Source organism: Candida albicans, chromosome 2, assembly GCF_000182965.3.
Source record: "Candida albicans SC5314 chromosome 2, complete sequence".
Lineage (NCBI taxonomy): Eukaryota > Fungi > Ascomycota > Pichiomycetes > Serinales > Debaryomycetaceae > Candida > Candida albicans.
Window position 1 is genome coordinate 1,118,032 of NC_032090.1, and position 26,740 is coordinate 1,144,771.

The 26,740-nt window shown below is 34.3% G+C and overlaps 16 protein-coding genes and 2 non-coding genes across 18 annotated transcripts; 10 read left to right on the forward strand and 8 right to left on the reverse strand. All coding sequences in view use genetic code 12, as the record gives it.

Moving 5' to 3' along the window:
- Window positions 1-580: 580 nt before the first annotated feature.
- Window positions 581-2,095, forward strand: CDC19 (pyruvate kinase; the record flags this gene model as incomplete). The annotated part of the gene is made up of 1 exon (XM_709841.1): window positions 581-2,095. The coding sequence occupies one exon, from the start codon at window positions 581-583 to the stop codon at window positions 2,093-2,095; it is 1,515 nt and encodes a 504-aa protein (XP_714934.1).
- A 357-nt stretch (window positions 2,096-2,452) lies between these two features.
- On the forward strand, window positions 2,453-3,373 carry COQ5 (2-hexaprenyl-6-methoxy-1,4-benzoquinone methyltransferase; the record flags this gene model as incomplete). The annotated part of the gene is made up of 1 exon (XM_709843.2): window positions 2,453-3,373. The coding sequence occupies one exon, from the start codon at window positions 2,453-2,455 to the stop codon at window positions 3,371-3,373; it is 921 nt and encodes a 306-aa protein (XP_714936.1).
- A 147-nt stretch (window positions 3,374-3,520) lies between these two features.
- CAALFM_C205480CA (uncharacterized protein) lies at window positions 3,521-3,775 on the reverse strand (the record flags this gene model as incomplete). Its single annotated transcript, XM_019475232.1, has 1 exon — window positions 3,521-3,775. One exon carries the CDS (start codon window positions 3,773-3,775, stop codon window positions 3,521-3,523), a length of 255 nt encoding a protein of 84 aa, XP_019330777.1.
- A 173-nt stretch (window positions 3,776-3,948) lies between these two features.
- On the forward strand, window positions 3,949-4,395 carry CAALFM_C205490WA (uncharacterized protein; the record flags this gene model as incomplete). Its single annotated transcript, XM_709844.1, has 1 exon — window positions 3,949-4,395. One exon carries the CDS (start codon window positions 3,949-3,951, stop codon window positions 4,393-4,395), a length of 447 nt encoding a protein of 148 aa, XP_714937.1.
- Window positions 4,396-4,616: 221 nt separating this feature from the next.
- Window positions 4,617-5,318, forward strand: ATP4 (F1F0 ATP synthase subunit 4; the record flags this gene model as incomplete). The annotated part of the gene is made up of 1 exon (XM_709845.1): window positions 4,617-5,318. The coding sequence occupies one exon, from the start codon at window positions 4,617-4,619 to the stop codon at window positions 5,316-5,318; it is 702 nt and encodes a 233-aa protein (XP_714938.1).
- A 127-nt stretch (window positions 5,319-5,445) lies between these two features.
- On the reverse strand, window positions 5,446-6,753 carry CAALFM_C205510CA (uncharacterized protein; the record flags this gene model as incomplete). The annotated part of the gene is made up of 1 exon (XM_709847.1): window positions 5,446-6,753. One exon carries the CDS (start codon window positions 6,751-6,753, stop codon window positions 5,446-5,448), a length of 1,308 nt encoding a protein of 435 aa, XP_714940.1.
- Window positions 6,754-7,173: 420 nt separating this feature from the next.
- CAALFM_C205520WA (uncharacterized protein) lies at window positions 7,174-7,973 on the forward strand (the record flags this gene model as incomplete). Its single annotated transcript, XM_019475233.1, has 2 exons — window positions 7,174-7,223; window positions 7,283-7,973. The coding sequence occupies 2 exons, from the start codon at window positions 7,174-7,176 to the stop codon at window positions 7,971-7,973; spliced, it is 741 nt and encodes a 246-aa protein (XP_019330778.1).
- A 75-nt stretch (window positions 7,974-8,048) lies between these two features.
- On the reverse strand, window positions 8,049-9,206 carry CAALFM_C205530CA (uncharacterized protein; the record flags this gene model as incomplete). Its single annotated transcript, XM_709849.2, has 1 exon — window positions 8,049-9,206. One exon carries the CDS (start codon window positions 9,204-9,206, stop codon window positions 8,049-8,051), a length of 1,158 nt encoding a protein of 385 aa, XP_714942.2.
- A 302-nt stretch (window positions 9,207-9,508) lies between these two features.
- CAALFM_C205540CA (U1 snRNP complex subunit) lies at window positions 9,509-10,628 on the reverse strand (the record flags this gene model as incomplete). The annotated part of the gene is made up of 2 exons (XM_019475234.1): window positions 9,509-10,549; window positions 10,626-10,628. 2 exons carry the CDS (start codon window positions 10,626-10,628, stop codon window positions 9,509-9,511), a joined length of 1,044 nt encoding a protein of 347 aa, XP_019330779.1.
- A 287-nt stretch (window positions 10,629-10,915) lies between these two features.
- CAALFM_C205550WA (uncharacterized protein) lies at window positions 10,916-11,305 on the forward strand (the record flags this gene model as incomplete). Its single annotated transcript, XM_707705.1, has 1 exon — window positions 10,916-11,305. The coding sequence occupies one exon, from the start codon at window positions 10,916-10,918 to the stop codon at window positions 11,303-11,305; it is 390 nt and encodes a 129-aa protein (XP_712798.1).
- Window positions 11,306-11,660: 355 nt separating this feature from the next.
- Window positions 11,661-12,677, forward strand: CAALFM_C205560WA (uncharacterized protein; the record flags this gene model as incomplete). Its single annotated transcript, XM_707706.1, has 1 exon — window positions 11,661-12,677. The coding sequence occupies one exon, from the start codon at window positions 11,661-11,663 to the stop codon at window positions 12,675-12,677; it is 1,017 nt and encodes a 338-aa protein (XP_712799.1).
- A 111-nt stretch (window positions 12,678-12,788) lies between these two features.
- Window positions 12,789-13,838, reverse strand: CAALFM_C205570CA (uncharacterized protein; the record flags this gene model as incomplete). Its single annotated transcript, XM_707707.1, has 1 exon — window positions 12,789-13,838. The coding sequence occupies one exon, from the start codon at window positions 13,836-13,838 to the stop codon at window positions 12,789-12,791; it is 1,050 nt and encodes a 349-aa protein (XP_712800.1).
- A 3,087-nt stretch (window positions 13,839-16,925) lies between these two features.
- On the forward strand, window positions 16,926-20,984 carry CAALFM_C205580WA (uncharacterized protein; the record flags this gene model as incomplete). The annotated part of the gene is made up of 1 exon (XM_707708.2): window positions 16,926-20,984. One exon carries the CDS (start codon window positions 16,926-16,928, stop codon window positions 20,982-20,984), a length of 4,059 nt encoding a protein of 1,352 aa, XP_712801.1.
- Window positions 20,985-21,163: 179 nt separating this feature from the next.
- Window positions 21,164-22,084, reverse strand: CAALFM_C205590CA (putative amidotransferase; the record flags this gene model as incomplete). The annotated part of the gene is made up of 1 exon (XM_707709.1): window positions 21,164-22,084. The coding sequence occupies one exon, from the start codon at window positions 22,082-22,084 to the stop codon at window positions 21,164-21,166; it is 921 nt and encodes a 306-aa protein (XP_712802.1).
- Window positions 22,085-23,027: 943 nt separating this feature from the next.
- CAALFM_C205600WA lies at window positions 23,028-23,123 on the forward strand. Its single transcript, XR_002086384.1, has one exon. It is a non-coding gene; the product is annotated as an uncharacterized ncRNA (small nucleolar RNA).
- A 486-nt stretch (window positions 23,124-23,609) lies between these two features.
- Window positions 23,610-24,230, reverse strand: RPS8A (40S ribosomal protein eS8; the record flags this gene model as incomplete). Its single annotated transcript, XM_707710.1, has 1 exon — window positions 23,610-24,230. The coding sequence occupies one exon, from the start codon at window positions 24,228-24,230 to the stop codon at window positions 23,610-23,612; it is 621 nt and encodes a 206-aa protein (XP_712803.1).
- Window positions 24,231-25,135: 905 nt separating this feature from the next.
- On the forward strand, window positions 25,136-25,348 carry KTI11 (Kti11p; the record flags this gene model as incomplete). The annotated part of the gene is made up of 1 exon (XM_019475235.1): window positions 25,136-25,348. The coding sequence occupies one exon, from the start codon at window positions 25,136-25,138 to the stop codon at window positions 25,346-25,348; it is 213 nt and encodes a 70-aa protein (XP_019330780.1).
- Window positions 25,349-25,775: 427 nt separating this feature from the next.
- On the reverse strand, window positions 25,776-25,857 carry tS(AGA)4. Its single transcript has one exon. It is a non-coding gene; the product is annotated as a tRNA-Ser (tRNA).
- Between the last annotated feature and the right edge of the window lie 883 nt (window positions 25,858-26,740).

Genomic DNA, 26,740 nt, shown 5'->3' on the forward strand with positions numbered 1-26,740 from the left:
TTGGATTTTCCCTTCTCTTATTCTGAATAAAGGATTCAATTGAAAATGAAATACATCATGAGATTCTAGATTGCATAAAAAAAAACCTGTCCGGGCCGGCATATAATTCAATTGAAATGAAACGACAACATTGAAAACTAAATTACTGTAGTTCCGAATTGAAGAATTATATTGTGGTAAATGCAACTGGTGATGAAAAAAAAAAATTTTGACAACACCAGTTTAGAAAGGAAACAAAGGGAAAATAAATATAAGGAGAGGCATACAACAAACAATACTAAATCAACAGAAAAAACTGTCTATGGCTGTCGTGGGTTGATTGATAATATTTTTTTTTTACTCCTTCTGTTTGCTTTCTTCGGCACACTCTCGTTCGCGGAGTGCACAAAATCCTCAATCAATTAAATTTTTTTTTTACCAACATTAGATTGATATAAATAACCCACGACATCGGCATAATTTTTCTTCTTATTTAATTACTTGTTATATTTCTTTTTCCCTTTTTCTTTTTCTTTTTTTTTATTATTTCTCTAATCAGGTTATAGATTAACTTAATAATTACCTACAAACTACATCAACAATGTCTCACTCATCTTTATCTTGGTTATCCAACTTCAATGTTGAAACTGTTCCATCTAAATATTTGAGAAGATCCTCAATTATCGGTACCATTGGTCCAAAAACCAACAACGTGGACGTTTTGGTTAAATTGAGAAAAGCTGGTTTGAACGTTGTCAGAATGAATTTCTCCCATGGTTCTTATGAATACCATCAATCTGTCATTGACAATGCTAGAAAATCTGAAGAAGTCTACAAAGGTAGACCATTGGCCATTGCCTTGGATACCAAAGGTCCAGAAATCAGAACTGGTACTACCATTGGTGACAAAGATTACCCAATTCCACCAAACCACGAAATGATCTTCACCACTGATGATGCTTACAAAACTAAATGTGACGACAAGGTCATGTACATTGACTATAAGAACATCACCAAAGTCATTGCTCCAGGTAAAATCATATATGTTGATGATGGTGTCTTGTCATTTGAAGTCATCTCCGTTGATGATGAACAAACTTTGAAAGTCAGATCTCTTAACGCTGGTAAGATCTCTTCCCACAAAGGTGTCAACTTGCCAGGTACCGATGTTGATTTGCCAGCTTTATCAGAAAAAGATATCGCTGATATCAAATTTGGTGTCAAAAACAAGGTCCACATGATCTTTGCTTCCTTTATCAGAACTGCTAACGATGTTTTGGAAATTAGAAAAGTTTTGGGTGAAGAAGGTAAGGACATTCAAATTATCTCCAAGATCGAAAATCAACAAGGTGTCAACAACTTTGACGAAATTTTGGAAGTTACCGATGGTGTTATGGTTGCTAGAGGTGATTTGGGTATTGAAATTCCAGCTCCACAAGTGTTTGTTGTCCAAAAACAATTGATTGCTAAATGTAACTTGGCTGCCAAACCAGTCATTTGTGCCACCCAAATGTTGGAATCCATGACCTACAACCCAAGACCAACCAGAGCTGAAGTTTCTGATGTTGGTAACGCTATCTTGGATGGTGCTGACTGTGTTATGTTGTCTGGTGAAACCGCTAAAGGTAACTACCCAGTTGAAGCCGTCTCTATGATGCACAACACTTGTCTTACCGCTGAAAAGGCCATTGCCTACCCACAATTGTTCAACGAATTGAGATCATTGGCTAAAAAACCAACTGCTACCACTGAAACTTGTGCTGTTGCCGCTGTTTCTGCTGCTTACGAACAAGATGCTAAAGCTATTGTTGTCTTGTCCACCAGTGGTCTTTCTGCTAGATTGGTTTCTAAATACAAACCAGATGTTCCAATTTTGATGGTTACCAGAAACGAAAGAGCTGCTAAATTCTCCCACTTGTACAGAGGTGTCTACCCATTCATTTACGATAAACCAAGTATTGAAAACTGGCAAGAAGATGTTGAAAACAGATTGAGATGGGCTGTTTCTGAAGCTGTTGAATTGGGAATCATTTCTAAAGGTGACTCAATTGTTACTGTCCAAGGTTGGACTAGAGGTTCTGGTCACTCTAACACTGTTAGAATCGTCCAAGCTTAAGTGGAAAAGAAGCCTTGATCTGAGTATATTGTTCTAGACTTGGTAAATAATAATGTATAGACTGCGTCCTAATTGAGATTTGAATTTTTTTTTTAGAAAGAAAAAACATACCTTTGTCGATTTAGGATTATAAGGTTAATTCTGTAGAAGAAGAAAGCAAGATCTTGATGGTGATTGTAATACATCACTTGTAGCTTTTTGTTTTGTGTCGTATATAAGTTGACGTTAGAACATTCACAATTTTTTCGCAAGAGAAAGGAAGGAAGAACGAGACTCTAAATATTGTGAAAGAATTTTTTTTAAACACACAATAGTTTTTCAACATCCCTTAATAACATACGTTAATTCTGCTCAGTGATGATTCAAAATACTGTTAGAGGATCTATTCTTAGATCAGCAAAATTTACTGCACCAAGATCATTGCTTTCGATTTCAAGATCATTGACAACCGAAAACACATCGAGCAAACCTACACCACCTCCAAAAAATGATGAAACCACCCATTTTGGTTTCAAAACGGTTAACAAAGATGACAAGGAAAAGCTTGTTGGAGGAGTATTCTCATCAGTGGCATCAAATTACGATGTTATGAATGATGTCATGTCAATGGGTGTTCACAGATTATGGAAGCACCACTTTATTCAAAGATTAGATGCTGGTATGAGACCAGGATCAACTCAACCTTTAGAGTTCTTAGATGTGGCAGGTGGCACCGGGGATATTGCCTTTGGATTATTAGATCATGCTGAAAAGAAATACGGTGATACCATGAGCAAGATGACCATCGCAGATATTAATCCAGATATGTTGAAAGAGGGAGAAGTAAGGTTTGCTAAAACCAAATGGGCCAATACTGACCGTGTCAACTTTTTAGTTCAAAATGGTGAAACTATGGATCAGATCCCCGATAATTCAAAAGATGTATACACTATTGCCTTTGGTATTAGAAATTTCACAGATATACAAGCCGGATTAAATACTGCTTACCGTGTTTTGAAGCCAGGTGGTATTTTTGCATGCTTAGAATTCTCACAAGTGGAAAATCCTCTTTTGGACTATGCTTACCAAGCTTATTCATTTTCTTTGTTGCCTTTAATGGGTCAATTAATTGCTAATGATAGAGATTCGTATCAATATTTGGTTGAAAGTATCAGAAAATTCCCTAAACAAGAAGAATTCAAAGGCATGATTGAAAAAGCAGGGTTTTATGTCCCTGAACCAGGTTACGAAAACTTGACCTTTGGTGTTGCCAGTATTCATATTGGTGTTAAAATTTAAAACAATTAAAATCCAACCAAATAAAGCAACGTAGAATTATCATAATTAAAGTAGTTCATGTACATAAAGATATCTATGATATGTATTAATATAACAAGAAAATACAAACCACCAGTCTATATGAATCATTGTAAAGAACAGTTTTATTTATCCTCGTCTTGTCTCTAAAACCTTTGCATCAATTTCACCTAATGACCTCTGTTTCAATTTTAATTGAAGCAATTTAAATTTGGGACAGCAGACACTTGATGCATCTGGACCTTGACGCTCGTAGAATTCTTTGCAGCATTTATACAAATCATCGATACACTTAGTGCACCTGGATTCATTATATCCATTCTTCTCTAAACAGTTTTGAATAGCACATGCTTGAGGTTTGCATGTTTCATTCACTTCAGACATTCTATGTTTTGTACCGGGGTTAAACTTTTGCTAGAAAGAAAAAAAAGGAATAGAAATCGGAAAAAAAATTAAAGTGAAATAAACCATTTGAATAAGAGGATACAAGATAAGTCCATTAACAAAGCATCGCCAATATAACTTTGCATATATTTCTTAATAACATTGATTAGAAAATGTCTGAAGATAGAAAAGCAAGATTAGCAGAATTGAGAAAGAACAGAGCCAACAATCGTGGATCACTGATAAAAGCATCTCCCGAATCTCAAGAGGAAGGATCTCAAGATGCATCACCACCTAAGACACCAACAGTACTTTCTAATGACGATTCACAAGAAACCACTGAAGATAAAGAAGAAACAGTATCTTCCTTACCACCAACCTTAGAACTAACAAATGGTGAAACTGTAGAAGTTGTTTCACAGAGAATCTATAATGACATACTAAATAAAGTACATAATGAGGCAACATCGGCGTTTTTTGAACAGGAAGAGTCAACCAAGCCTAAAGTGTCCTATACCAAGGATATGAAAGATGACTTGCAAAACTATTATCACAAGGCTGAAATAAGAACTAATAGAGCTATCAATAAAATAATACAGGACAAACTAATACAAGAGTAACTGATTGCAGCTATACTGAATAGTTATGTAGTTAATTACCTAAATAGGAAATCTAGTATCTTCCAATCATATTTGTTTCTCGCTCTTGTCGTTTTCGCCTGTCCGAACAACAACCAAAAAAAAAATCGAAATTGTAAATGTGAAAGAAAGGGAGGGAAAAAAAAAACTTACATAGTGTTGAAAACTTTTCATATCACGTCAACGCAATAACTATTCCCACAATGTCCATGATCAACAGAATTGCATTGAGAAGTGCTCGCCCAGCCATGGGAATGGCTTTCCGTCCAGCCCCAATTGGTTTGAGATACTTGTCTGCTCCAGCTGACCCAAAACAAAAGGCCAATTCCATCATTGATGCATTACCAGGTAACAACTTATTATCTAAGACTGGTGTTTTGGCTACTTCAGCCGCTGCTGCCATCTATGGTATTTCCAATGGATTATTTATTATACACGATGAAACCATTTTGCTTGTCACTTTTGCAAGTTTCACAGCTTTGGTCGCCAAATTCGTTGCTCCTTTATACACTGAATGGGCCGATGGTGAAATCAAAAAAGTCAACGATATATTGAATCAATCTAGAACTAACCATATCGAAGCCGTTAACAAGAGAATTGAAACCGTTTCAGAATTAAAAAACGTTGTTGCAACCACTGAAGATTTGTTTGCTTTATCTAAAGAAACCGCTCAATTCGAAGCTGATTCATTTGAATTAAAACAAAAATTGGCTGTTTCTCACGAAGCTAAATCTGTTTTGGACTCTTGGGTTAGATTTGAACAACAACAAAGACAATTGGAACAAGAACAATTGGCCAAAGAAGTCATTGATAAAGTTGACAAAGAAATTGCTAATCCAAAATTCCAAGACAAAGTATTGGCTGAATCTCTTAACGAAATCGAAAAATTGTTTGCTAAAAACTAGATAGATTTTTTATATATATAACGAACAAAAAGGTTTGATGCCTAAAGGAGTGTCACTCAAATATATATTTCATATATTATTTATTCGCTATCTAATAGTTGTAGTAGTAGTAGTAGTATTCAGGTACCTATTTAAATTTGTCTGTAACAGAGTGGGTGGGTTTCCAGACATGTAGAGAATTATCATCTGCGACACTGGCAACCATCCAAGGGTCGGCATATGACCAATCGAAATCATTAACCCCAAGCATATGACCCAAGTGAGTGAATATAGTTGAATCATTGCTCATATCATGCAACTTAACCAGATGATCCGAGGATGAAGACCCTAGTATATTGTGGCATTTAGGATTCCATTTCAATTGAGTAACTGAATCCGAATGACCATGTAATTCACTAAGTGAGTTGTCAAAGTTCCTAATGTCCCACATCTTAATCACTCCATTGCTATCTCCCGTAGCTAAACCAGTGGCATACCCAGGATTACAAGCAACACTATTGACACTATTTCCAATATTTGCATTCTGAACAGCAGCACTTTGATTTCTAGTATCGTAAAGTTTCAACCATCCGTTATCATCTGCAGTGCAAAATAAAGAGTCGTGGGTTGGAAACCATTCAATATCGTTTACTCCAATGGCATTATTTTCCCAATATTGGCTTTCATTCAAAGTTTCGGACTCATATTTCTTTAAATCGTATAAGTTAACAAGTCCATTCATATCAGCACTCAACAAAAGTCCTTCGCTATTTCTGTTCCAATCAATTGCAAAGATATCTGTTGTAGAAGGAATATGTTTATTTACCAATCTTACTTGCACTTTGCTCAAGTCTGTATCATCTAATATAGTATTCTTAAAGCTCTTATGTCTAGTTCTTTCGTATATTACCAAATTCCCCAAGTTATTGGCACTCGCAAGTATGTTAGGCTTTTGGGGCATATATCTGACTTTGTTCACATCCCCCAAATGGTTTATCTTTTGCAATGTTTTGGTCTTGTTTAACGATGGTGTAGTTAATTCAAATTCTTCTCGTTCTGGATTAAAATCAAGTTTATTTATCTTTATATTTTGATTAAGGTTTTTGAAACTAGGTATTTGTAAGATGGATATATGGTCAATTGCTTGACCCAAAGTAAAAGTGCCAAGTAGTATTCTTTGAGCAATTATCTGTTCCTCATTCTTATTTTCACCCAAATCGTTTATATGTGTTATATCAGGGAAAAATTGAACTGATAAAGAGGGCCAAAGCAAAGAGTTTGTAACTAAGTAATCATATAACAAAGGTGCATTTTTCTTCCACACACGATAATTCTGTTGAGTTTTCTCATCGATAGCAGATTCTTCTACTGGTGTATCTTCATGAATATTGTCTACCTCATTTATTTTTTCAGACCCGTCGTTTGTTAAATCTATAGTATCTGTGGTAGTCGACATCGGGTCATATGATATCTTGTTGTTGTCAAAGTTGATTAAAAAATCAAGACGCGGTATTAACGTTTTTATTTTTTTTTTTTGCTTCACTAATTGTTGATTTCACAATCGTGCACGACAGGAATCCTGTCATCGCCCCAAACCCACAAATTTAACTGAATCATTTAAGGTAAATTGCTTTGTTTGAAGTGCTGCTACTGGTTAATCCTTAAAATGACTACTATTTCTAGCCTTCTGATTAATTTGAAACAAATCCATATACGTTCCAAGAGTACAAAAGACCTGTATCAGATTTGGTGGAGTACTTTTTTTTGGTAGCGGCGTTCAGCACATTTTTTCCGCAATAATTAGCCATTTTGAAAAAAAAAAGTTAAAAAAATCTAGCATTGCAAATCATCTTGCACTTTGTCTAGCCTTAGGAATATGACTGAAGAAATAAGATTAAATTCTTCCAAATTAGGAAGTAAAGAATAGTAAGTACACACCTACGAATACTGTTTATGGAACTCGTCACTAACAAGAATTGTTATAGTTGGAATAATTTTTACAAAAAAGAACAAGATAATTTTAATGAGAATGAGGAAGACACAGGGGAATGTTGGTTTGACGACTCTGATGCCGAATCCAAAATGATTCAATTTATAATTGATAAGTTAAATGAGGAAGAACTCCCTGAAGAAATAAGTTCTCAATCAGTAGTGAGATTTTTAGATTTGGGTACAGGGAATGGCCATTTACTATTTCAGCTTCTGGAAGACATAAATGAAGAATACGAAGGCGACAAAACTTTTGAATATACGGGGATCGATTATTCACCGGATTCTGTGAAGTTTGCTTCAGGGGTTGCCAAAAGAAAGTATTCTGAGTTGAAAGTAAATTTCGAACAGGTTGACTTGTTGCAGGAGAGCTGTTCATTCTTGCAAAACAAATTTGATATTTTACTAGATAAAGGAACTCTAGATGCAATTGCCCTTAATCAAGAATCATTGGCCGATTTCAATGGGAAAATAGGGATGGATGTCTACGCTTCTCAAGTTGAAAAAATGATGGTACAAGGATCTATTTTATTGATAACGTCGTGTAATTTTACAAAGGATGAACTTATTAAAATTATTACAAAAGATACAAATTTGGAAGTCTGGGATGAGATAAATTATCCAAGTTTCCAATTTGGTGGTGTCAAAGGCTCTACAGTTGTGAGCATTGCATTTGTTAGAAACTAATGATTAATATACATCTTTCTTCTTCCGTTTTCATATATGTTCAAAACAAAAACCAACCCAGAAAATCAGACAACTTTAATTTTTGATTTGCTCCTTTAAAGCATCAATTTTATCTACTAATTCATTGCGCAAATTCTCTGATCCAAATTTTAGTAAGTACTGGATTGGGGTTCCTTCAGAATTGACAGAGTTTAAACGGAGAAACTTACCTGGAGTCAAACTTGCTTCTAATCCTTTCAATATCTCAGTATCTGCGGTTATTTTATAGTTCAATACTACTCTCAATAACCCTTGTGACCTCATGACTAGTCTAATTTGTCGTTTATCTGCTTTCGATTGATCTAGATGCAATGGTCCCACACCTCTCTCTTTCCAACCTTCGCTGATTTTTGATAAGTTCAACTCGAATATCTTGGCTGTACAGTTAAAATGTGATATTTCATCTTCTTCACCGGTTGTTTGCTCCACTGGTACCAAGTCAACTTGTTTGAATTCTTGTGGTTTCGATACGTTGTTGGTGTTATTGTCGTTTTCTTTGTCTTTGTCATTGTTGTTGTTATCAACAGTTGATTGTTTGTCATCCTCTTTGTCAAGGAATGACTTTTTCTTAATCGAATCTTGAAACGCGTTGGAAAATCGAGTGTTGGAGCCAAATGCAGATCCAAAGGTAGCTGGGGTGGATGTTGTTGGTTTTGATAATGTGGTCGATGATGATGATGTGGTGGTGATTGTTGATTTTGCTGGTTCTGGTGTTGAGCTAGCACTTAATTTATTCATGTTTCCAAAAGACGTAGTGGCGCCAAATACTGGTTTAGGGCTGTTAGGAACAGTGTTTGTATCATTGAATGAGTTTAATGGTGTGATCTTTCCTGGAGAAAAGCTGAACGAGTTGGATCCAAAAGTGGCTTGTCTTTTAGGAAGTGGTGGTGGCTCTTTATTTAATATCCTCCTGTCTGGTTGTTGATTGTCTATACTTGCTGCGTTTTCTTTCTTTGTTTCTTTCTCTTCTTCCTTCTCTTCTTCTGACTTTTCTTCTTCTTCATTTGGAAATTCCTCCTCCAATTTCAGAATTCTTGCTTCCAATTTCAGAATTCGTTCTTCAAAAGTTTTTGTAATTTCTTTTACAATAGATTGTCGTAAATCATCATGAGCAATCGACTTTGTTCTTTTCAATTGAACTGATGTCAGTTCGTCTGAATCAATTTTTCTTTTACTTGGACTCTCGTCAGGCATTTGGATTGAGTATTTCTTTATAATAGAGCTCTTTAATTCCGTTTCTAAATGTATAAGTTGAACTAAACTAAAAAAAAAAAACAAGGAGAAAAGTCCTGTGGACTAAATGAAACAAGAGATGGAAAGAATGAAAGGAGGAAAAAAATAAACTGTCAACGACAAAAAAAAAATTGAATTTCTCGAACTGAATCATTCATGTATTATCCGCGTTGTGAGAACGGTTGAGACACTAACTTTTTTGCTTCCAATTAAATACAAAGCCTATTTAATGAGATTATAAAAGTAATCACTATCATCACTGTTTAATCTCTCCTCCTTATATTCCTTATTGATCTATCATCACTTGCAGGTTTGTAGCTGTAAGTTTTTTCGGTTGCTGGATTGGTGCCAATAGAAGAGTACTTTGCATACTTATCTTTTATTGATGTTGCTGGAGCTCTCACATCCAGTGCAGTTCTAGATCCAGAAGAGTAACGTTGTGATAATTGTGGCTGATAGGAATCTGTATAAGTATTGTATTGAGTTTGAAATTGAGGTTGATGTTGCTGTTGCTGTTGCTGGTGATGATGATATTGAAATTGTTGTTGATCATGCTGTGGTGGTGCAGTGTTAAAAGATGGATTATTAGCAATGACAATTCTTCTTGCTGAAGCAGCAACAGATTGTACTTTCCCCTCTTTAACGTAGCCTCTTCCACCTTCTCCTCCACCTAATCTTCGTGGTCGCCAATTTTTCAATACTCTACTTCTTTCGATATCAACGAGAATTGGTCGATTCCCTAACTTTAGCCCAGTACGACTTAGATCATTAACACAATTCATGGCATCTGTATTTCTTTCATATACAACAAATCCATACCCTCTTGATTTACCCTGTTTATCTCTTATTATTCTTATCGATTCGATCATCCCATATCTAGCAAATGCACGAGATATATCCAACTCAGTTAAATTGTAGTCCAATCGAGCAATGAAAACGGTTCTAAAAGGATCTTTCATAAATTCGCGTTCTTGTTTTGCAAAAAGTGTTGGATTGTTCCATTCTTCTAATTGTCGTTCATGATCTTTCTCTTTGGCCAAACGTTTCAAGTTTGCTTCGTGTTGTTTTTGTTTGTGCTTCACGATTTTTGAAATCTTCTTCGGCACAGCCTGGGCTTTTGATTCACGTTCCGGTAGTTCCAGAGTCAAATATTTATCTATTTCATTCTTAATTGATGACATTGGAGAGATTGGTTTGGTTGACCGTTTCTCTGGTGGGTAATCTATTGGTGATATATATGGAAATGGTGGTTTCGGTTGAAATAATTTCTGTATATTCGGTGGGTATTTTTCAGTGTTATCATTCTAAATGAACAAAATCGTTAGTATTTCAAAGAGCAAAAAAAGATTAAATCAATGTTCTTTAATTGTATGTACTTACCATTTCATAATACTTGGGGATTTAGAGTATTGGTGTGTCTGTCTTATTGAGTACTCTTCTCAATGAAAAAACTTTTGTACTTTCGTATAATTGTCAAACTTTTGTTTGAAGTATTGAGAGGGAAAAAAAAATAATTGATTTCACACATTGTATATTTTACTGTACGAATCAAAAAAAAGAACACACTTTATAATCACTCCACACTTTTTAGAAAGTATCAATTCCTTAACTTTTTCTATATCAACCTAGAGTTAACAATCTTTTGTTTGCTTTATAATTGCTGAGCTACAATGTTTGGATCTAAAGATAAAGAACCTACTGAGATTTTCAAGAACAACGAAAAATTGAGTATCAAAGACCTCCCTATTTTCACTCGTTCCCAATTAGCCCAATATAATGGAACCGATAAACCAGAATTGTATGTTGGTATAAGAGGATATATATACGACGTTACTTCTAATTCCAACAGCTATGGTCCTGGAAAGGCTTATCATAAATTGGTTGGCAAAGATGTTAGCAGATTGTTAGGGTTAAATAAGTTGAAATTGTTAGAGGATAGTGATGAATATACTTGGTATACTGATGATTTGGATGAAAAGCAGCAAGGTATAATTGATGATTGGGTCAAGTTTTTTAAAATGAGATACAATATCGTCGGTGTAATTGTTGATCATAATTGATCAAGAGTATGTTTCACTGATTAGCGTTTGAGTTTAATATTTTGTTTTTTTTTTTTCATAATAGGCGTTATATGATAGTTTGAATACATGGAGTTTAATAATAGTGATTTTGTATGGTTTTATTTCTCCAAATCCAGTTTTAACTGGCTTGAAGGCTAGATGTAGGAGTATTGATAATTTCATGTAGGCTCCCACTCTAGCACTGTACAGAAAAAATAGATTATACGCTCTCCCCCTAAAAAAAAACATGTAACAATTAGGTTTGTCTAATTAAACTTCACGAAAATTCTATTATACCACTACTATTGTGCAACCTAATTGAAAACGATTTTTTCATCTATCATTACTATCTGTCATGTCCGTTTCAAAATCTGCTACAACTGTTTTTGTATCTGGGGCTTCTGGTTTCATTGCACAAAATGTAATCAAACAATTGTTGGCCAATGGATACAAAGTCATAGGATCAGTAAGATCTGAATCAAAAGGAAAAGAATTGACAGATATTATTCAATCAAATGACTTCCAATTTGCTGCAATCCCTGATATTAGTGCTGTTGGAGCATTTGATGATGTTTTGAAATCAAATTCACAAATCTCAGTGTTTATCCACACAGCTTCCCCAGTCACTTATTCGGCAAAAGATGTTCAAAATGAACTTATCAAACCTGCAGTAGAAGGAACAAGGAATGCTTTGAATGCAATAAAACTGTATGGACCCCAAATTAAACGAGTGGTTGTGACTTCTTCATTTACAGCCATTGCACTGGGGAAGGATTTTGATCATGACAAATACTATACGGAAAAAGATTGGAACCCAGTTACAATAGAACAGGCATTATCAAATCCTGAAGCAGCATATGCTTATGCCAAAAAAATGGCAGAAAAGACTGTTTGGGATTTTGTTGAAACTGAATCACCAACTTTTAAAGTAACTGTTGTCAATCCAACTGTTGTTTTTGGACCACAAGCTTTTGGAGTTAAAGATAAATCGAAATTGAATTTACTGATTGAAATGATCAATGATATTCTTACTTTGAAACCTGACGATGAAATTCCACCCTATGCTAGTCGATGTATTGATGTGAGAGATGTTGCTAAAGCTCATTTGGTTGCATTTGAAAAAGAGGAGGCAATCAATCAAAGGTTGGTGTTAATAAACCAGCCATTCAGTAATGATTTGCTTGCATATATTATCAAAAAGAGTTTCCCCGTTATCAATATTCCGGAAGGCAATTTGGAAAGAAGTCGAGAATGCATTGCAAAATCGTGTATCAAAACAGATTTGACAAAGACGCAAGAAATTCTTGGATTTGATTACGTTCCAGTGGAGAAGACAATCCTAGATACAATTCAACAACTATATGACGCTTGAAAGAGGGTTATTTTCAAGTATTAAATTGTATATTAATAGAATTGATAAATAAATAGAAAACAAAAAAAAAAGAACCAATTAAATAAACATGTAAAATATCTCAGCTATCACCTATTTGAAGTCTTTAACATTAATGATTAATTTACCTTGAGCTGTACCGGTCTTATTATATTCAATTGCATCATTCAAATCTTCAAATTTGTAAATCTTATCAATAAAAATTTGCACATCATCATTAGCAACATATTCCCTTGCTTTGTTAATCCATCCAGTACCACCTGCACCCAATAAAACATATTGATATGAATAATCTAACAAATGAAGCCAACTTAAAAATGTTCTAAAAAATGATTTGCTTGTCCCTGTAAAGAATGAATGAGGATCATCTCCAACAATAGTATGATAAGTTCCGTTCTTGACCAAAATTTGTTTCAAATGTGGGAATAATTCGTTACCTCCCCAAGTATCAAATATATAATCAAAAGGTTTATCCTTGACATTTTCCAAAACTTGATTCAAAACGTTTTCTCTATAATTGATAATCTTTGTTGCACCCAATTCAGTGACAAGTTCTTGAGATCTAGGTGAACAACTAACAACTATTTCACCAGCTTTTTCAGCTTGTAATAATTGTACTAAATATCTTCCCACTGACGTAGCTCCACCAAACACTAAAATTTTCTTACCCTTGATAGGCAAATCACTAATAACTTTAATGGCAGTACCTAAAACCAATGGCCAAGCAGCAGCTTGTTCCAAACTTATATTTTGAGGTACAGTGGCAATTTCAGTTTTAAATAACCCTTTAGTGTCTATTAATAAATATTGACTGAATGTCCCATCATCAGTGATAACACCAGGATGAAATCCTTGAACAAATTCACCAACTTTGAAATTTTTCACATTGGAACCAAGACCAACGATTTCACCACTATAATCTTTACCAATACCATGCAATGAGAAAGGTGGGAAATATGTGATTTTCTTCAATTTATAATCAACTGGATTCAATGAAGCATAATAGATTTTGATTAATATTTTATTCTTCGGGATAATAAAGTTGCCTTGAGCATCAGTTGGGAAATCAAAACTATCGGTAATTATCTCTAATGGAGATCCCCCATTTTTAAAACCATATCTTTTATAAGTTAATTTTGTCATTGTTGGGTATAGATGAAATGAAATCCAATTAATAGTTGATTAAATTATTGTTAGAACAGAAAAAAATAGAAGGAAAACTTGAAAACTTGAAAATAAAGGATCTGTCACTTTTTATATTAAATTATTCAAAACATTACTTGATTTACACTTTTTTACTCCCTAAAATGTTATTGGTTTTCGTTAAGGTTCTTTTGAATTGGACTGTACGGACAGGTTACTGGATTTAAACTTCTAGAACAAAAAAAAACTATAAACTGTGTACGGCTAACGGAAACTATTTATTGAAGAACCATCTCCGCTTTTTGAAGTGGTCTTATTTTCACGTGATCACTTGTTTGTTACCTGTTTCTTTGGGGGGGCTACGGATTTTTGCCAAATAGCACAGCAGAAAACAAATGTCCAGGTTGAGTAAGTAAGTAAGTAATTTAGTAATACGGAAATTCGGAAATGCGGGTAGAATTTGTTTTGTCAGGGGTGGAGAGTTGTTCCGGCAAACCAATAACAGCAATCACGTTAGCTTGGTTGCAAAATAATCAATTTCCGTTATTCTTGTTGTAGTACAAATACGTTTGCTGTCTTTTTTTAGACATCTCCAACTCGCCTGAATACTAATCAGAGTGTTTGATTGGTTTGATAAATACAATAGATAAAAAATTATTGTAAAGTTAAAGCTAGTGTCATAAATGATTGTTCTCTTACTCTATTTACTACTTTTCAATATCAAAAACAGCAAATTTGATCATTTTGAGCTCATTCCACTAGTGTTAAACACATGAAATGGATTTCTATGTTTGACAAAAAAAGAAACTACAGAGTCTTTGGTCTTGTTTAACTTTAGGCTGAAAAGTGATACCAATTTACGACAAAATTAGCTTAAGCGTGTTTGGTCTGGCAGAAGACAATAACCAGACTAACTGTTTAAACTCATTTATAATCGTCTACAGAAGAGCTACTTTACACCCTTGTTGCAGGGAATCAACTAAAGAAACCAGCATTACAATAGAAATCTTTGTAAGCAGTAGTGGCAGTGAACTACGATGGGTTTGTTGGATTTGTATTTACTGGTTGCCAGCACAAAAACAAAAAATACACGATTACACGTACTCATTTGTCTCAACTAGTAAACTTTTTATCTCAAATAGGATTTTTGGCTTTGCAACCCGCGCCCGCCTTGAGAAATTTTTGTAGATCGGCAAAACCTGAAACAAGCACAAACACACCTTCAAACGAACAACAACGACAACAACAAACCAAACTACCAGCAATAACAAAGCAAAACTAAAAGGATTAACCGAATACTTAGCAAACTAACAAAGGATATTATTGACTAACAAGTCCCTGAAACAAATTAACAATCAAGTAAGCTAATAATCTGTTTTCATTGTTTGTTGAAGGATGTTTGAGAATACACGCTAAGCCACTCAGGTGGCGATCTCACATTAGTAATTTACACGGAATTTTAACAAATATGGATTTAATACCAATTTTAATCGCATCTTACCTCTGGGTTCATAACCTTTTCTTCTATATTTTTTCTGTCATTATAATTTTGTATCCATTCAAGTAGGATACGTGTACTTAAAATTTACATTAAATAACGATAAGAATTAACTACTGTTGAAGAGGACAAGAGGACAGGTAATTCTTGTGGTTTTAGGAACATGGTGATGGTAGAAGTAAGTTGACCACAAATTATTCTGGTTTGTGTAAAACACCTCACACAATAGTAAAGTGGGTTTTTTTTTAGAATCTCGTTTTTGTGCCCTGAGAGAATTTTTATTTCCTTCTTTCTATTTCATTGTTTCCCGTTTTTTTACTTCCTTTTCCTTATAGTTTTTTTTTTGAGGTACACACACAACTTAGCCGATACATAGTTAGTTATTTATCAATGATTTCTTTAACCGATGTTAATACTTTGTCCACCAGGTTTTTTTTTTGTTACTTCGTCAAACAGATTAACCAAATGTTTACTAACATTCTCTAATTTCTTTTTTTACATTCGCTTATCCATTACACGCTAAGGTTAACGAGATCAAAATAAAGTGTACCGGTGACTTGAATTATAGATGCGAGGACTCAGATTCGGATTTTAATGAACGCTATTGTTCCATTTTTTTTAAAAATTTGTGTGTGTCTTTTCGAATTTAGAAAACACAATTAGATGAGACTAGCCACTATCAGGAAATAGGCACACTCGGATGATTGTTTATTGCTATCTGATATTGAAATCATTTTAACAAGTAACAAATTACAAGTAAAATGAGTTAAAAATAGCTGTGCAAAATATGCAGCTTTACAAGCTAAGACTATATGCAGTACACACAAATTCTAGATTCAATTTCATTTCCAGATTTCAATCCTCGAGCGTGTTTGCTTATTATTTTGGTTACACGACGAGGATAGACTTACAGCCAGCTATTCGTACCAACTGTGGGCAGTGTTTGGTGTGGTTAAATAAACACTTGGTGTAGATTTTCAACAACACCCATTTTGAACACGGTATACACTTTTAAAGTGGAGATATCGTACACAATAATGCTAGCCAATAACCCTGTAGTCAAGTCAATTTAAACAGCGTGATTAGGACGAAACGATGATGAAGAATAAACAATTACACGTAGTTATATTACGCATAATGAACGTGAATTTTAAAAACTAGAAAAGGGACATGCAGGTAAAAACAGGAGAAAATCGTGTCGATTTCTTTTTTTTTTCTTTCAATATATATGAAAATATATGAATGTTGAAATCTCTCTGATATTACAGCGTGAAGAAGAAGAAGGGACGAACGAAAAAAAAAAAATTAATCCTATTCTACTAATAAACGCCTGCAGTTTTACTTCTTTTTTTTTTTTTTTTGTTTTCAACAAAGAAACCAGTCAAGTCCTGTTTCACATATTCTTTTCCTTCCAATACTTCTTTCTTCTTTTTAGTTTTGTACATATTTCAATCAGTTTTTTTTATCGTCAGTCACAACTATCATCCACTATTAGAACTCAAAAGTTTTCATTGTTCTTGTTAGCTGTATTTTAATTGTTTCTCATTTTATAGTACGATTTTGGTTTTTTTCATTGAAATTTACCAATCATGGATGCAGGCACAGGGGCTTTAACATCGAAAGCTCGTTTAAGACAACACCTATTAGACGGAGAACAAGACATTGATACACTAAGTGAATCTTTGCAACAGCATCAGTACCAACAACAACAACAGAATCCAAAATATAACCGATTTCAACCGGCTTATATGCAACAACAACAACAGCAATTTATGAATGTACCAGGCGCAGTATCCCATACAAATCTGATAACTTCCGCATCAACAACAAATTACGATATTATGACACCGTTACCTACTTCTGGATCACCGTTTACTTCCAATAGTAACCCAAGCTATACAAACATTAATACGAACTCATCAAGAAAATCATCTATGACTTCCCAAACTGCCGCAGGAGTAAATCGATTTTTTCGAAGAAACAAAGGTGCCGACTTGAATTTCAATGAAGATTCAGGAGCAGATATTATGGATCTTACTAATGGTAGTAGCGTTTCTTTTGATGATATCACCCATATGAGAAACAGAGGGCCATATGCTATGAACTCTCATAAGGCCCTTGATACTGCACCAATAATCCCTACATTGGGAGCTGGTGGAACTCTAGGTGGACTAGGGCCAGCTTCGGGCTCAAAAGTTAACAACGTTCAATACAGGAAACAGATGAACCAACAGAAGAAACTAGCGATGATTAATGGCGCCAGAGCAAACTCATTGGCAACTGGTAATCCCATGATGGGGCAACAGTCACAATATATGGGCGGTGGGCCAAATGACCCACGTACGATGTCAATGGTAAACTCCAACCCAAGAACGATGTCATTAAATTCCCAGGGACCAAGAACCATGTCCATGAGGTCAGGACCATTCCCGCAAAGATTACCTTATAACCCGCAATTACAACAACAACAGCAGCCACCACCACCACCGCAACAGCAAGTATATGGACCAGGAGGAGCAGCACCTAGAACACAGTCTTTAAGAACAGGCCCATATCCTCCACAACAAATGCCCATGGGTAATGGTGTGCCACCAAATGGCCCACGAACTATGTCATTGATGAACGGTGGAATGCCAAACAACGGTCCAAGAAGCATGTCTTTAATGAATGGTGGTATGCCTCAAAACTATCCTCGAACCAAGTCCTTGGGTACACTGGGTCCGCCATTAGGATACCAAGGACCACCATTAAGAAGTCAGAATTTGGTTCCCGCTAATCCTTCACAACAACAACAACAACAAATGGATCATGGATATGGGGTGCCTCCACAAGAACAACAATATTCTCAGCCGACTCAGCAAGCATTCGCTCCAGGTCAACAACCATTTATACCTAGAAATGCTCCACAATTACGACAACAACAACAGAAACAACAGCCACCACAACAGCAACAGTATAGTCAATGGCAAAACTTGCAACCGCAACCACAACAGTTATCTCAAAACTCTAGTGACTCTTTACAAGAAGCCATTGTTGAAGAAGAAGAGGAAGAAGAACCACAACTGTTACGGGCCAATAATTTTAGTGTAGATCCTGCTTCCCAAAACAAATCTGAAAAGCGTGACGAGGAGAATATGATTTACAATTTCGAGAATGAAGACCCAGATGCTGCATTGTCTCGTAAATCAACATTAAAGAAGAATAATTCAATGAGAGTTCGAAAACTAAACTTATTCAATGATGAGAAACCGCAAACTGGCAAGAAAGCTCTCTCCAGAAAGAAACCTCCTGTTAGTCCTGCTGATGCCAATTTTGGTCCTGTGAGTTCTAACGATAGTGTACAGAATTCGGTAAAGGACCTACCTAGAATACCAGATACTTCAAACGAGGATTTACACCAAAAATCTCCAACACCAAATGAAGAAGAAGAGGATCTTAACGAAGTTCCTGGCTCGCCCACTTTTAATGTCAGTGCTCCTCCTACTAGAGAGTCCTATCTTGATGATGAAGACGCCAATCCAAGTAATGATGGTTATAAAGCTTTAGGTGCCAATGCAAGAGCTTCTACACACGACATATTTGTCACGGCTTTGGATTTCAACTCTCCTCAAAAAAGTAATAGATCCATGAAAATAGGATCACCTCATACATCGCCACAGAAATCTCGCATACTGGGAACTTCTGATTTCCCTTCACCAAATGTTGAAAAAGATCAAAGTGACGAGCAATCTACAATACAAGAAGATACTGTGGGCGCTGACACCTCAGTAGAAGATACGGTTTCAAAAACATCTCCACCACTTAATAATTCATCGATCAATCGCACCATTCTGGATTCTAATCTGAAATTTCGAAATATTGTGGCCAATACTGTTTTCAGTAAGTTTAGATCTCCATCAGCTGAGTCTACTCCAAAATTTTCAAGTCCAGCAATTGCTAACCGTTTTGCTGATGGCGATGAACGACAACAACAAGGATCAGAGACATCTTCTGTTTATGAAAGTAATACACCTAGAAAAATGCTGAAATATGATTTGAACAATTCGGACACTGACGATAGTGAAATAAGAAGAAGAGATCAAAATGGTTTTTTCGAACAAAGTACAAATGGTGAGACTACTCCACCAACTTCATCAACGTCTAATATTTCACATAAAGTGGGAGAAAAGTATACGTACATGGGTGAAGAACAGGAGGGAAATAATACCAACAGTTTTGATCAATTCAGTTCTCTGTTGCAACATTCACAACAAGAAGAGAAACAACAGGGAAGATCTAATTCACATTCTAGCAACGCAAATTCATATGATGGTAGTTTCTATCAAAATTTTAGCGAACCTATTCATGATATACCTGAAGAACAAAGAAGATCTCAAGACAAGACCCCTGATTTCACCCAATTTAACAACAACAACAATAATAGTAAACTTGGAAATGTTGAATTGGAACAGGATTCGTTGCCGAAATCAATTCTGGCACGTCGTTCCTCTAGTGGAGAGTCGATGAAGATGCTTTTGACATCTCATGGTAGTGCAACTAAATTATCGTCAGCAGCAGCAGCAGCTCCAGCATCTGGACAAGCTATTAATAAACGATCATCATTTTCGCTCAATGGTACAAAGAATATCTTTAAAAGATTCTCGAAATCAGGCAGAAGAACTAGTTCTATTGACGAAAATGATTCAACATTGAATCCTATCTTGTCAAGAAATTCTTCAATGACACAAGCTTCAAAACAACCTTTGTTTAACAAACGAGTATCGTCTTCTGGAAACATGAGTTTATCAGATCTGTCGGTGATTAAGACTGCCACGAACCAGAAACAGCCATTGACATTCACTAAAGAAGAGATGAGTATAATGAATTGTAACAATGATTTATTAAATGAATTAGAATTGGTCACTACAGAATTAGCTTCTTCGATTAAACGAGAATTGGCATTAGAAAGTAAATTGAGAAACAGTCCCCAACAACAACAAAATTCTCCTAAATTGGATGAAGAATTAAAATCCGAAATCACAGAAAAATCTCGAGTTATTGCTGATTTACAAGAAAAATTGAGCAAAGAAAGAAGATTGAGGTTTATTAGTGAAGAACATGCATTGTTGGGTGAACATGGTCAAGCACCTTCTGCATTGAAATTAAATTATGAAAAGACTGAATTATACAAGCAATTGTTAATTAAAAATGATTTAGTTCATCAATTAGAAGATAAATTATCTGAGTATGAGAGAAGAAACAGTGGATTATTTCAACATGAAAGACCATCTCATGATATTGATTTACTTGAAAAATATAATGAGTTGTTGAAAGAAAACACTAACTTGAAAGTACATGTCATACCTGATTTAGAAAGAAAATTAACAGAAAAGAATCAAGTTGATGATTATGATGAATCTCAATTAGAAATTCAAACATTAAAGATGCAAAGAGATGAATTAAGAGAAGTTGTTAATAAATTGACATCGCTGAATAATGCCGAATTGAAACTTGCTCAAGAAAAAATCAAACATTTACAATCGAAATTAGATGATATGAAACAAATAAATGATAGATTAAGCAATAGAAATGTGAATGATGGTAAAAAAGGTGGTAAATTGAATGGATTTAGTATTGTCAGTCCAACCAAAAAGTTATTTGATGATTGAAAATAAAACTAAAAAAACAAAACAAATTATGTTAATTTATATAAATTAGAATAGATTGGTTAATAAGGGGATAAATTTTTTTTTTCATTAATTGTATATTATTTAAATATTTTTAATTTAAAGTATTATTATTATTATTAKTAKTAGTAGTAGTAGTATTTCCTCTATATAACCTTATATTAAGTTAATAAAAATTTTGCAATCACTTTACCAATCAAATCTCCTTGATTATTTAAACTATTAGTTTGGTATTTATATTTTTCATATTCTTGTTCATTAAACACACCATGCTCGTAAGAGTTTTTCAAAATATCCAATTCAATCGAAGTAGTGAATTCTGGATGGCCCTGGAAAGTCAATAATCGTATTGGACAAGTCTTGGTGGTCATCATTCCTTGAATATTACATTTAACTGTTGATCCAATACTCACCATATCTTCAAATCCAGTAATTGTAGGTAACCCATGGATTATATCTTGATGTGATTCAACCAAATTCAAATGATCCAATATGACTTGATTTTCAGGATTGTTGTCATTGTCATTATCACCATTGCTGTTACTAGTATCCTTTGGTGATACTAACGCTGGCAAGAATGGAGTGTTTTCGATTTTGAAAATTTCTTGATTCAATTCAATAGTATGAGTTCCTGCTTCCCAACCCAATTCATTTCTACCAATTTTACAGCCTAAATTTTTGGCCAATATTTGGTGACCAAAACAAATTCCCACAATAGGTAATTTTGTTGATAATTTGAATAATGTATCCACAATAAATTCATCCAATTTGTTGATCCATAATTTTGAATTATCAAAGGCATCACTTTTTGACCCACTCAAAACAAATCCAGTGATTAGATTTGCCGAGAGGTTTCGATTTAATTGTTGGTACGTTTCACATAATTGTGATTCGTCATCAGTACATAATTGATATTTGATCATGGGGTAGTTGATTTGAGCCCGATTCAAAAGATCAATTATATTATCACCAAAATCACCATGTTTTTCAGTGACATTTGGAATGTAGGATTGTAAAACTAAAATGGCAATGTGTGTTGTAGATGTTGTTGTTGTAGGTGGTGGTAACGATGAGGAGGACATGGAGTAATCGGATGAAAACGAATGCTAAATGTTTAGGTATATATATGAATAAGAATAAATAATAGGGTTTGCCTGGTTTTGCTTGAAAGAAAAAGTTAGACAAGAAGTGGAAACCACAGTTGACTAATTGTCAAGATTTATATGTGATCAGGTGTAGGCAAGGGCCAAAGATAAAAGGAAATAAAAAGGCACCAACAAACAAAACAATGGACAGAGAGGGTGAGGAAAGAAAATCCGAAAACAAAACAAAACAAAATAAAACGACAAAAAAAGTGATGAATGTAAAGTTGACAGCGAGATAAACTTAACTCAGTTTAACTAACCTACAATTACAATAACAATGGTGATCACTGCTTAAGTAAGTAAATGTAACAATGCTGTGGCTAATGCTCCCAAAAAGAAATACAACTCAGCCCAATCCAAACCTATTTTTTTTTCTTTCTTTTTTTTTTTGGTTGACAGGTGTCATGTAGAAACAGTGGGGTAGTTCTTTATTGGACTATACACCCCTCCCTCTAGTTACATCTTTTTCTTAGATTGAAAGTACTAGAATGTAATAGTAGGTCTTTTGTTTTCAACAAAAGATTAGTATAGAATCAAGTGTAAACTCACATTTGTGTTTTTATGCTTTTGTTAGGGCTTTAAACATTTGCAATTTCGTACCAAATTGTAGTCAGACATCGCACGAATTACACCGACACAAACCCATCAGTGTAGGCGGAATACTCGCAGTAAAAAAAACCACACAGAAAAAAAGAGCTGAATCCAAACAAATGGCCACTACACTACCACCACTATAAAAAGATCAAAAGAGTAAAAAAAAATTTTCAAGCCTTGATGATCTTTTTGTTTCTTTTACTTCATCATATTCTATATACCTATACTGAACAATTAGTATGTTTTATTGAATTTCTATATTTCAAATAAGTTTTTTTTGTTTTAAGAATGATGAATCAAATGTTTACACAGACCTGTACTGAGTGGACGAACGTTAACGTTTGTTCATTTTGAAGGATAACGACATGCCTCTAGCTGATATTTTTAATCTCCCTCTAAAAAATTATTTGTCATATTCATATTTATGCATTGGATTTGAATTATTGTTACTAACAGTTTTATTTCAAGTGTTTCTATAGTATGTTATAGTTTAAGAATAAATTAAGTCAGATTACTATCAAATTATATTTCAATTGTAGATCAGAGCACATTTTGTTAGCTTTTTAATAAAAGCGATGCCCACTAGTACTCTCATCATATAATCAGAGCTTTGCTGGATGCCTCTAATATTTCTACAAGTCCGAACTCTTTTTGATACTTTTTTTTATATTATTAACTAAATAAAATACATGACATATCCTAAACCGGGAATTCTTGGTGTCATCATTACTGTAACATGTGTATCTCCATTATTGTATATATTTGATAATAATCGAAGACTAAAATGCTATGAAAAAAAAGAAACCCATACCCCAAGATAAGATATTATATAATATACTACTATTATTCCTCACCTCAAATAGTTTGTTTATTTCTTAGCAGTTAATCTTCTCAAGTAGAAGGCTAATTCTTCACCTTCCAAGATGTAACCATCACATCTACCAGATTGACCTGGTCTTGAAGAAATGACAGCGTATAATCTACCAGAACCGAATTGAGAGTCAACAGCGGATTCAATGGCAGCAGCACCAGATCTAGCAGCCAATTTTCTTTCGACTTTTCTTGATCTCTTGGCATCGGCAACTTCAGCAGCGTGAGCAGCATGAGCACCACCCTTCTTTTTACCTAAAGTAGCACCGTAGTGGTTTTCGTACCATTGTCTGAATGGAGTAGCATCAATTTGAACAACAGCAGATTTGGTCAAGGTGTTGGTTCTAACCAATTCGTTATTAGATGGATGGTAAACGACACCAGCAATTCTGGTTTTTCTGGAAACACCTTCGGAACCCCAAGAGAAGTTACCGGTTTCAACTCTCAAAGCTCTGAATTTTTGGTTACCACCTCTGGTTCTGACAGAGTGAATTCTTTTTGGACCAATCTTGGTGTTGGCTGGTTGTCTACCTAATTCAAACTTTCTCTTCTTTCTGAATTGGGCTCTTTTGGCACCAGTGGCGGATCTTTTGTGACGTGAATCTCTAGAAATACCCATTTTTACCTATAACAATGTTGTTAGTAAACTTTGTTCCATGATGGAATCGCTTTCCAACCAAAACAAATAATATGAGTAAAACCAATTTTTGCAAAGCTATTAATTCTTAATAATATTTCCTTGGTAATAATTTCCCAATTCTTTATCTAATAATCTTCGCTCGATTAAAATTGTTGTCGTAGTAGTCATAATGATAGTTGCATATTTGAAAATAATTCCATTTTAGTTGTATACCATTCTGAACTTGTTGAATCTATTCTTTCGTAATCTCTTATTCACTATCCTTCTCTCATTCATATTAACACATTTATTGTGATCCCAATCATTGGTAAATCATATTATAGTTGCTAGTACATGTTGTCTTTACATACACTCTTGTATCACTGTTAATTGAAAAAAGACTGTAAATGAAACTTCTAAATTATGAAAATTTTTTTTATTTTGTTAACTGAGTGAGAAACAGAAAAAATGCTCACTCACTCAACAGTGCCTAGTATTGTGTGTGTGCATAGAATTGCACCTAAGATTATGTGTGCGTGTAACAACAACCAAAAAAGCGCACTGTTAGTGCATGTGGTAGCGATTTACATAGTTAAGTGCGAGTTTTTATTGTGAAGAGCAAAAAATGCTATAGGACAATCTCGCTGCCTGTATATTATGTGCACACGTGTAAACAAAACTTTCCAGGGCTAAAGCCCTAATTTGAAAAATTGCTTTTTCGCCTGGACTTAATTATGACACAGCTTTTGTGTTACGTGACCCCGATGTTATCGTTAAAAAAAAATAAATGAAAAAAAACTATTCAAAACAAAAATAAAGATGGAATCATAGATTATCACTAAAGTTATAACCACACTCACATAGGTATAGCATTTTTTTTGTGTAGAAGGAGAACTAAAAGAAATATGGAAACAATATATGACGAAATAGAGATTGAAGATTTCACATTTGATCCAGTTCAACAAATATTTCAATATCCATGTCCCTGTGGTGATCGATTTGCCATTAGTTTATATGATATGCAAGAAGGTGAAGATATAGCTGTTTGCCCTAGTTGTTCATTGATGGTTAAAGTGATATTTGAACCTGAAGATTTGGAAGAGTATCTAGAGGGATAATAAGGTTTGAGAAAAAGTAGTGTTTAAGAATTTATTGCAAGAAGATGAGATGAGATGGCAAATAAAGATATTCGATATATTCGGTGAACTTTAAATCAAAATATCTATAATGCTATTGACTGGGTCCGTGTGCAGTTTTGTCAGAATACATCTGGTACACTTCAAGATCAGAATTATTCAATGAGCCACTGATGTGGCCAACTAAGAGAGTATGAAATTGGAAAGATTAAACTAACAAGGTTCATACAAAGCAAAAAGTTCAAACAAAAAACTATTATTGGGACAATATCTGGGTTTAAATTAAAAAATAAATAGGGAGTTTTATATAGATTTTTAATATCAAAAAAGTATTTACTCATATCATGGCAGGTACTCCAGTTTCAGTTGATTAGTTTTAAATTTTAAAAAAGAGTAAACCAAAAAATAACGACAACTGCAGGACTCGAACCTGCGCGGGCAAAGCCCAAAAGATTTCTAATCTTTCTCCTTAACCACTCGGACAAGTTGCCAATTACGGAAATTGAGTTTTCCTGGATTATTAACAGGCTAGAATAAATCAAATTTTATTCTTTTCACATTCTTGTTGAATTTGAAACTGGAACAGGTGTCTTTTCCAGAAAACTCAAAAATTATTCAAGTATAGAGAAACTAGATTCATTAATTTACGAGTTGTTTTTCTCAAAAACACTCCTCGTGGTACCTGATTCTTTCTTTCTTTATCGCTGAACATTTCATAAGATAAATTTTTGCTTATCTACGGTTTTAAGATAATTATGCACGAGCTAGTGAGTATAGTGACATGTTGATGTTTCTCTTATCTTCATCCAATTAGGAAATCGGGAAAAAGGGAAGGAAAAAGACTGAATTGCTGTTCCTTATTTCATGTATGATTAGGATATAAACTATCGGGACACGTCAAATTGAATTTTTTTCTGTCAAATCCGACAGATAAGAAATTGTGATGAACAACAAAATAAAGTACCAACAATAACCATCTTCACAGATCAAAAATAAGTTTTTGGTTTTTTCTATATCTTTCGAAGTTATTTTTGATGTATTCTTAACAACCTCGGGTATTTCAAGCATGGAAAGAAGGTAAATATAATGTAAGAAGCCGTGCTTGCGTTATTTTTTTTAGCTTTGCCAATGCTTGGTTTATTAATAGCAACTCTGAAATTTACAATTTTGTTTTATATTTGCATCTTGGATTTTGGAGGTGCAAATGTAAGATGAATTTAACTTCGATTTTATGATTTTGTTACAGATTCACGTTATTGAAATTGTATTTTGAGAAATAATTGTTTTCAAATTGTTGTTTTTCGAAATGAATATGTTCAACTATTATTACGACTACAAGTTGTGCCATGTAGATACTTTCCGTATCGGATTTTT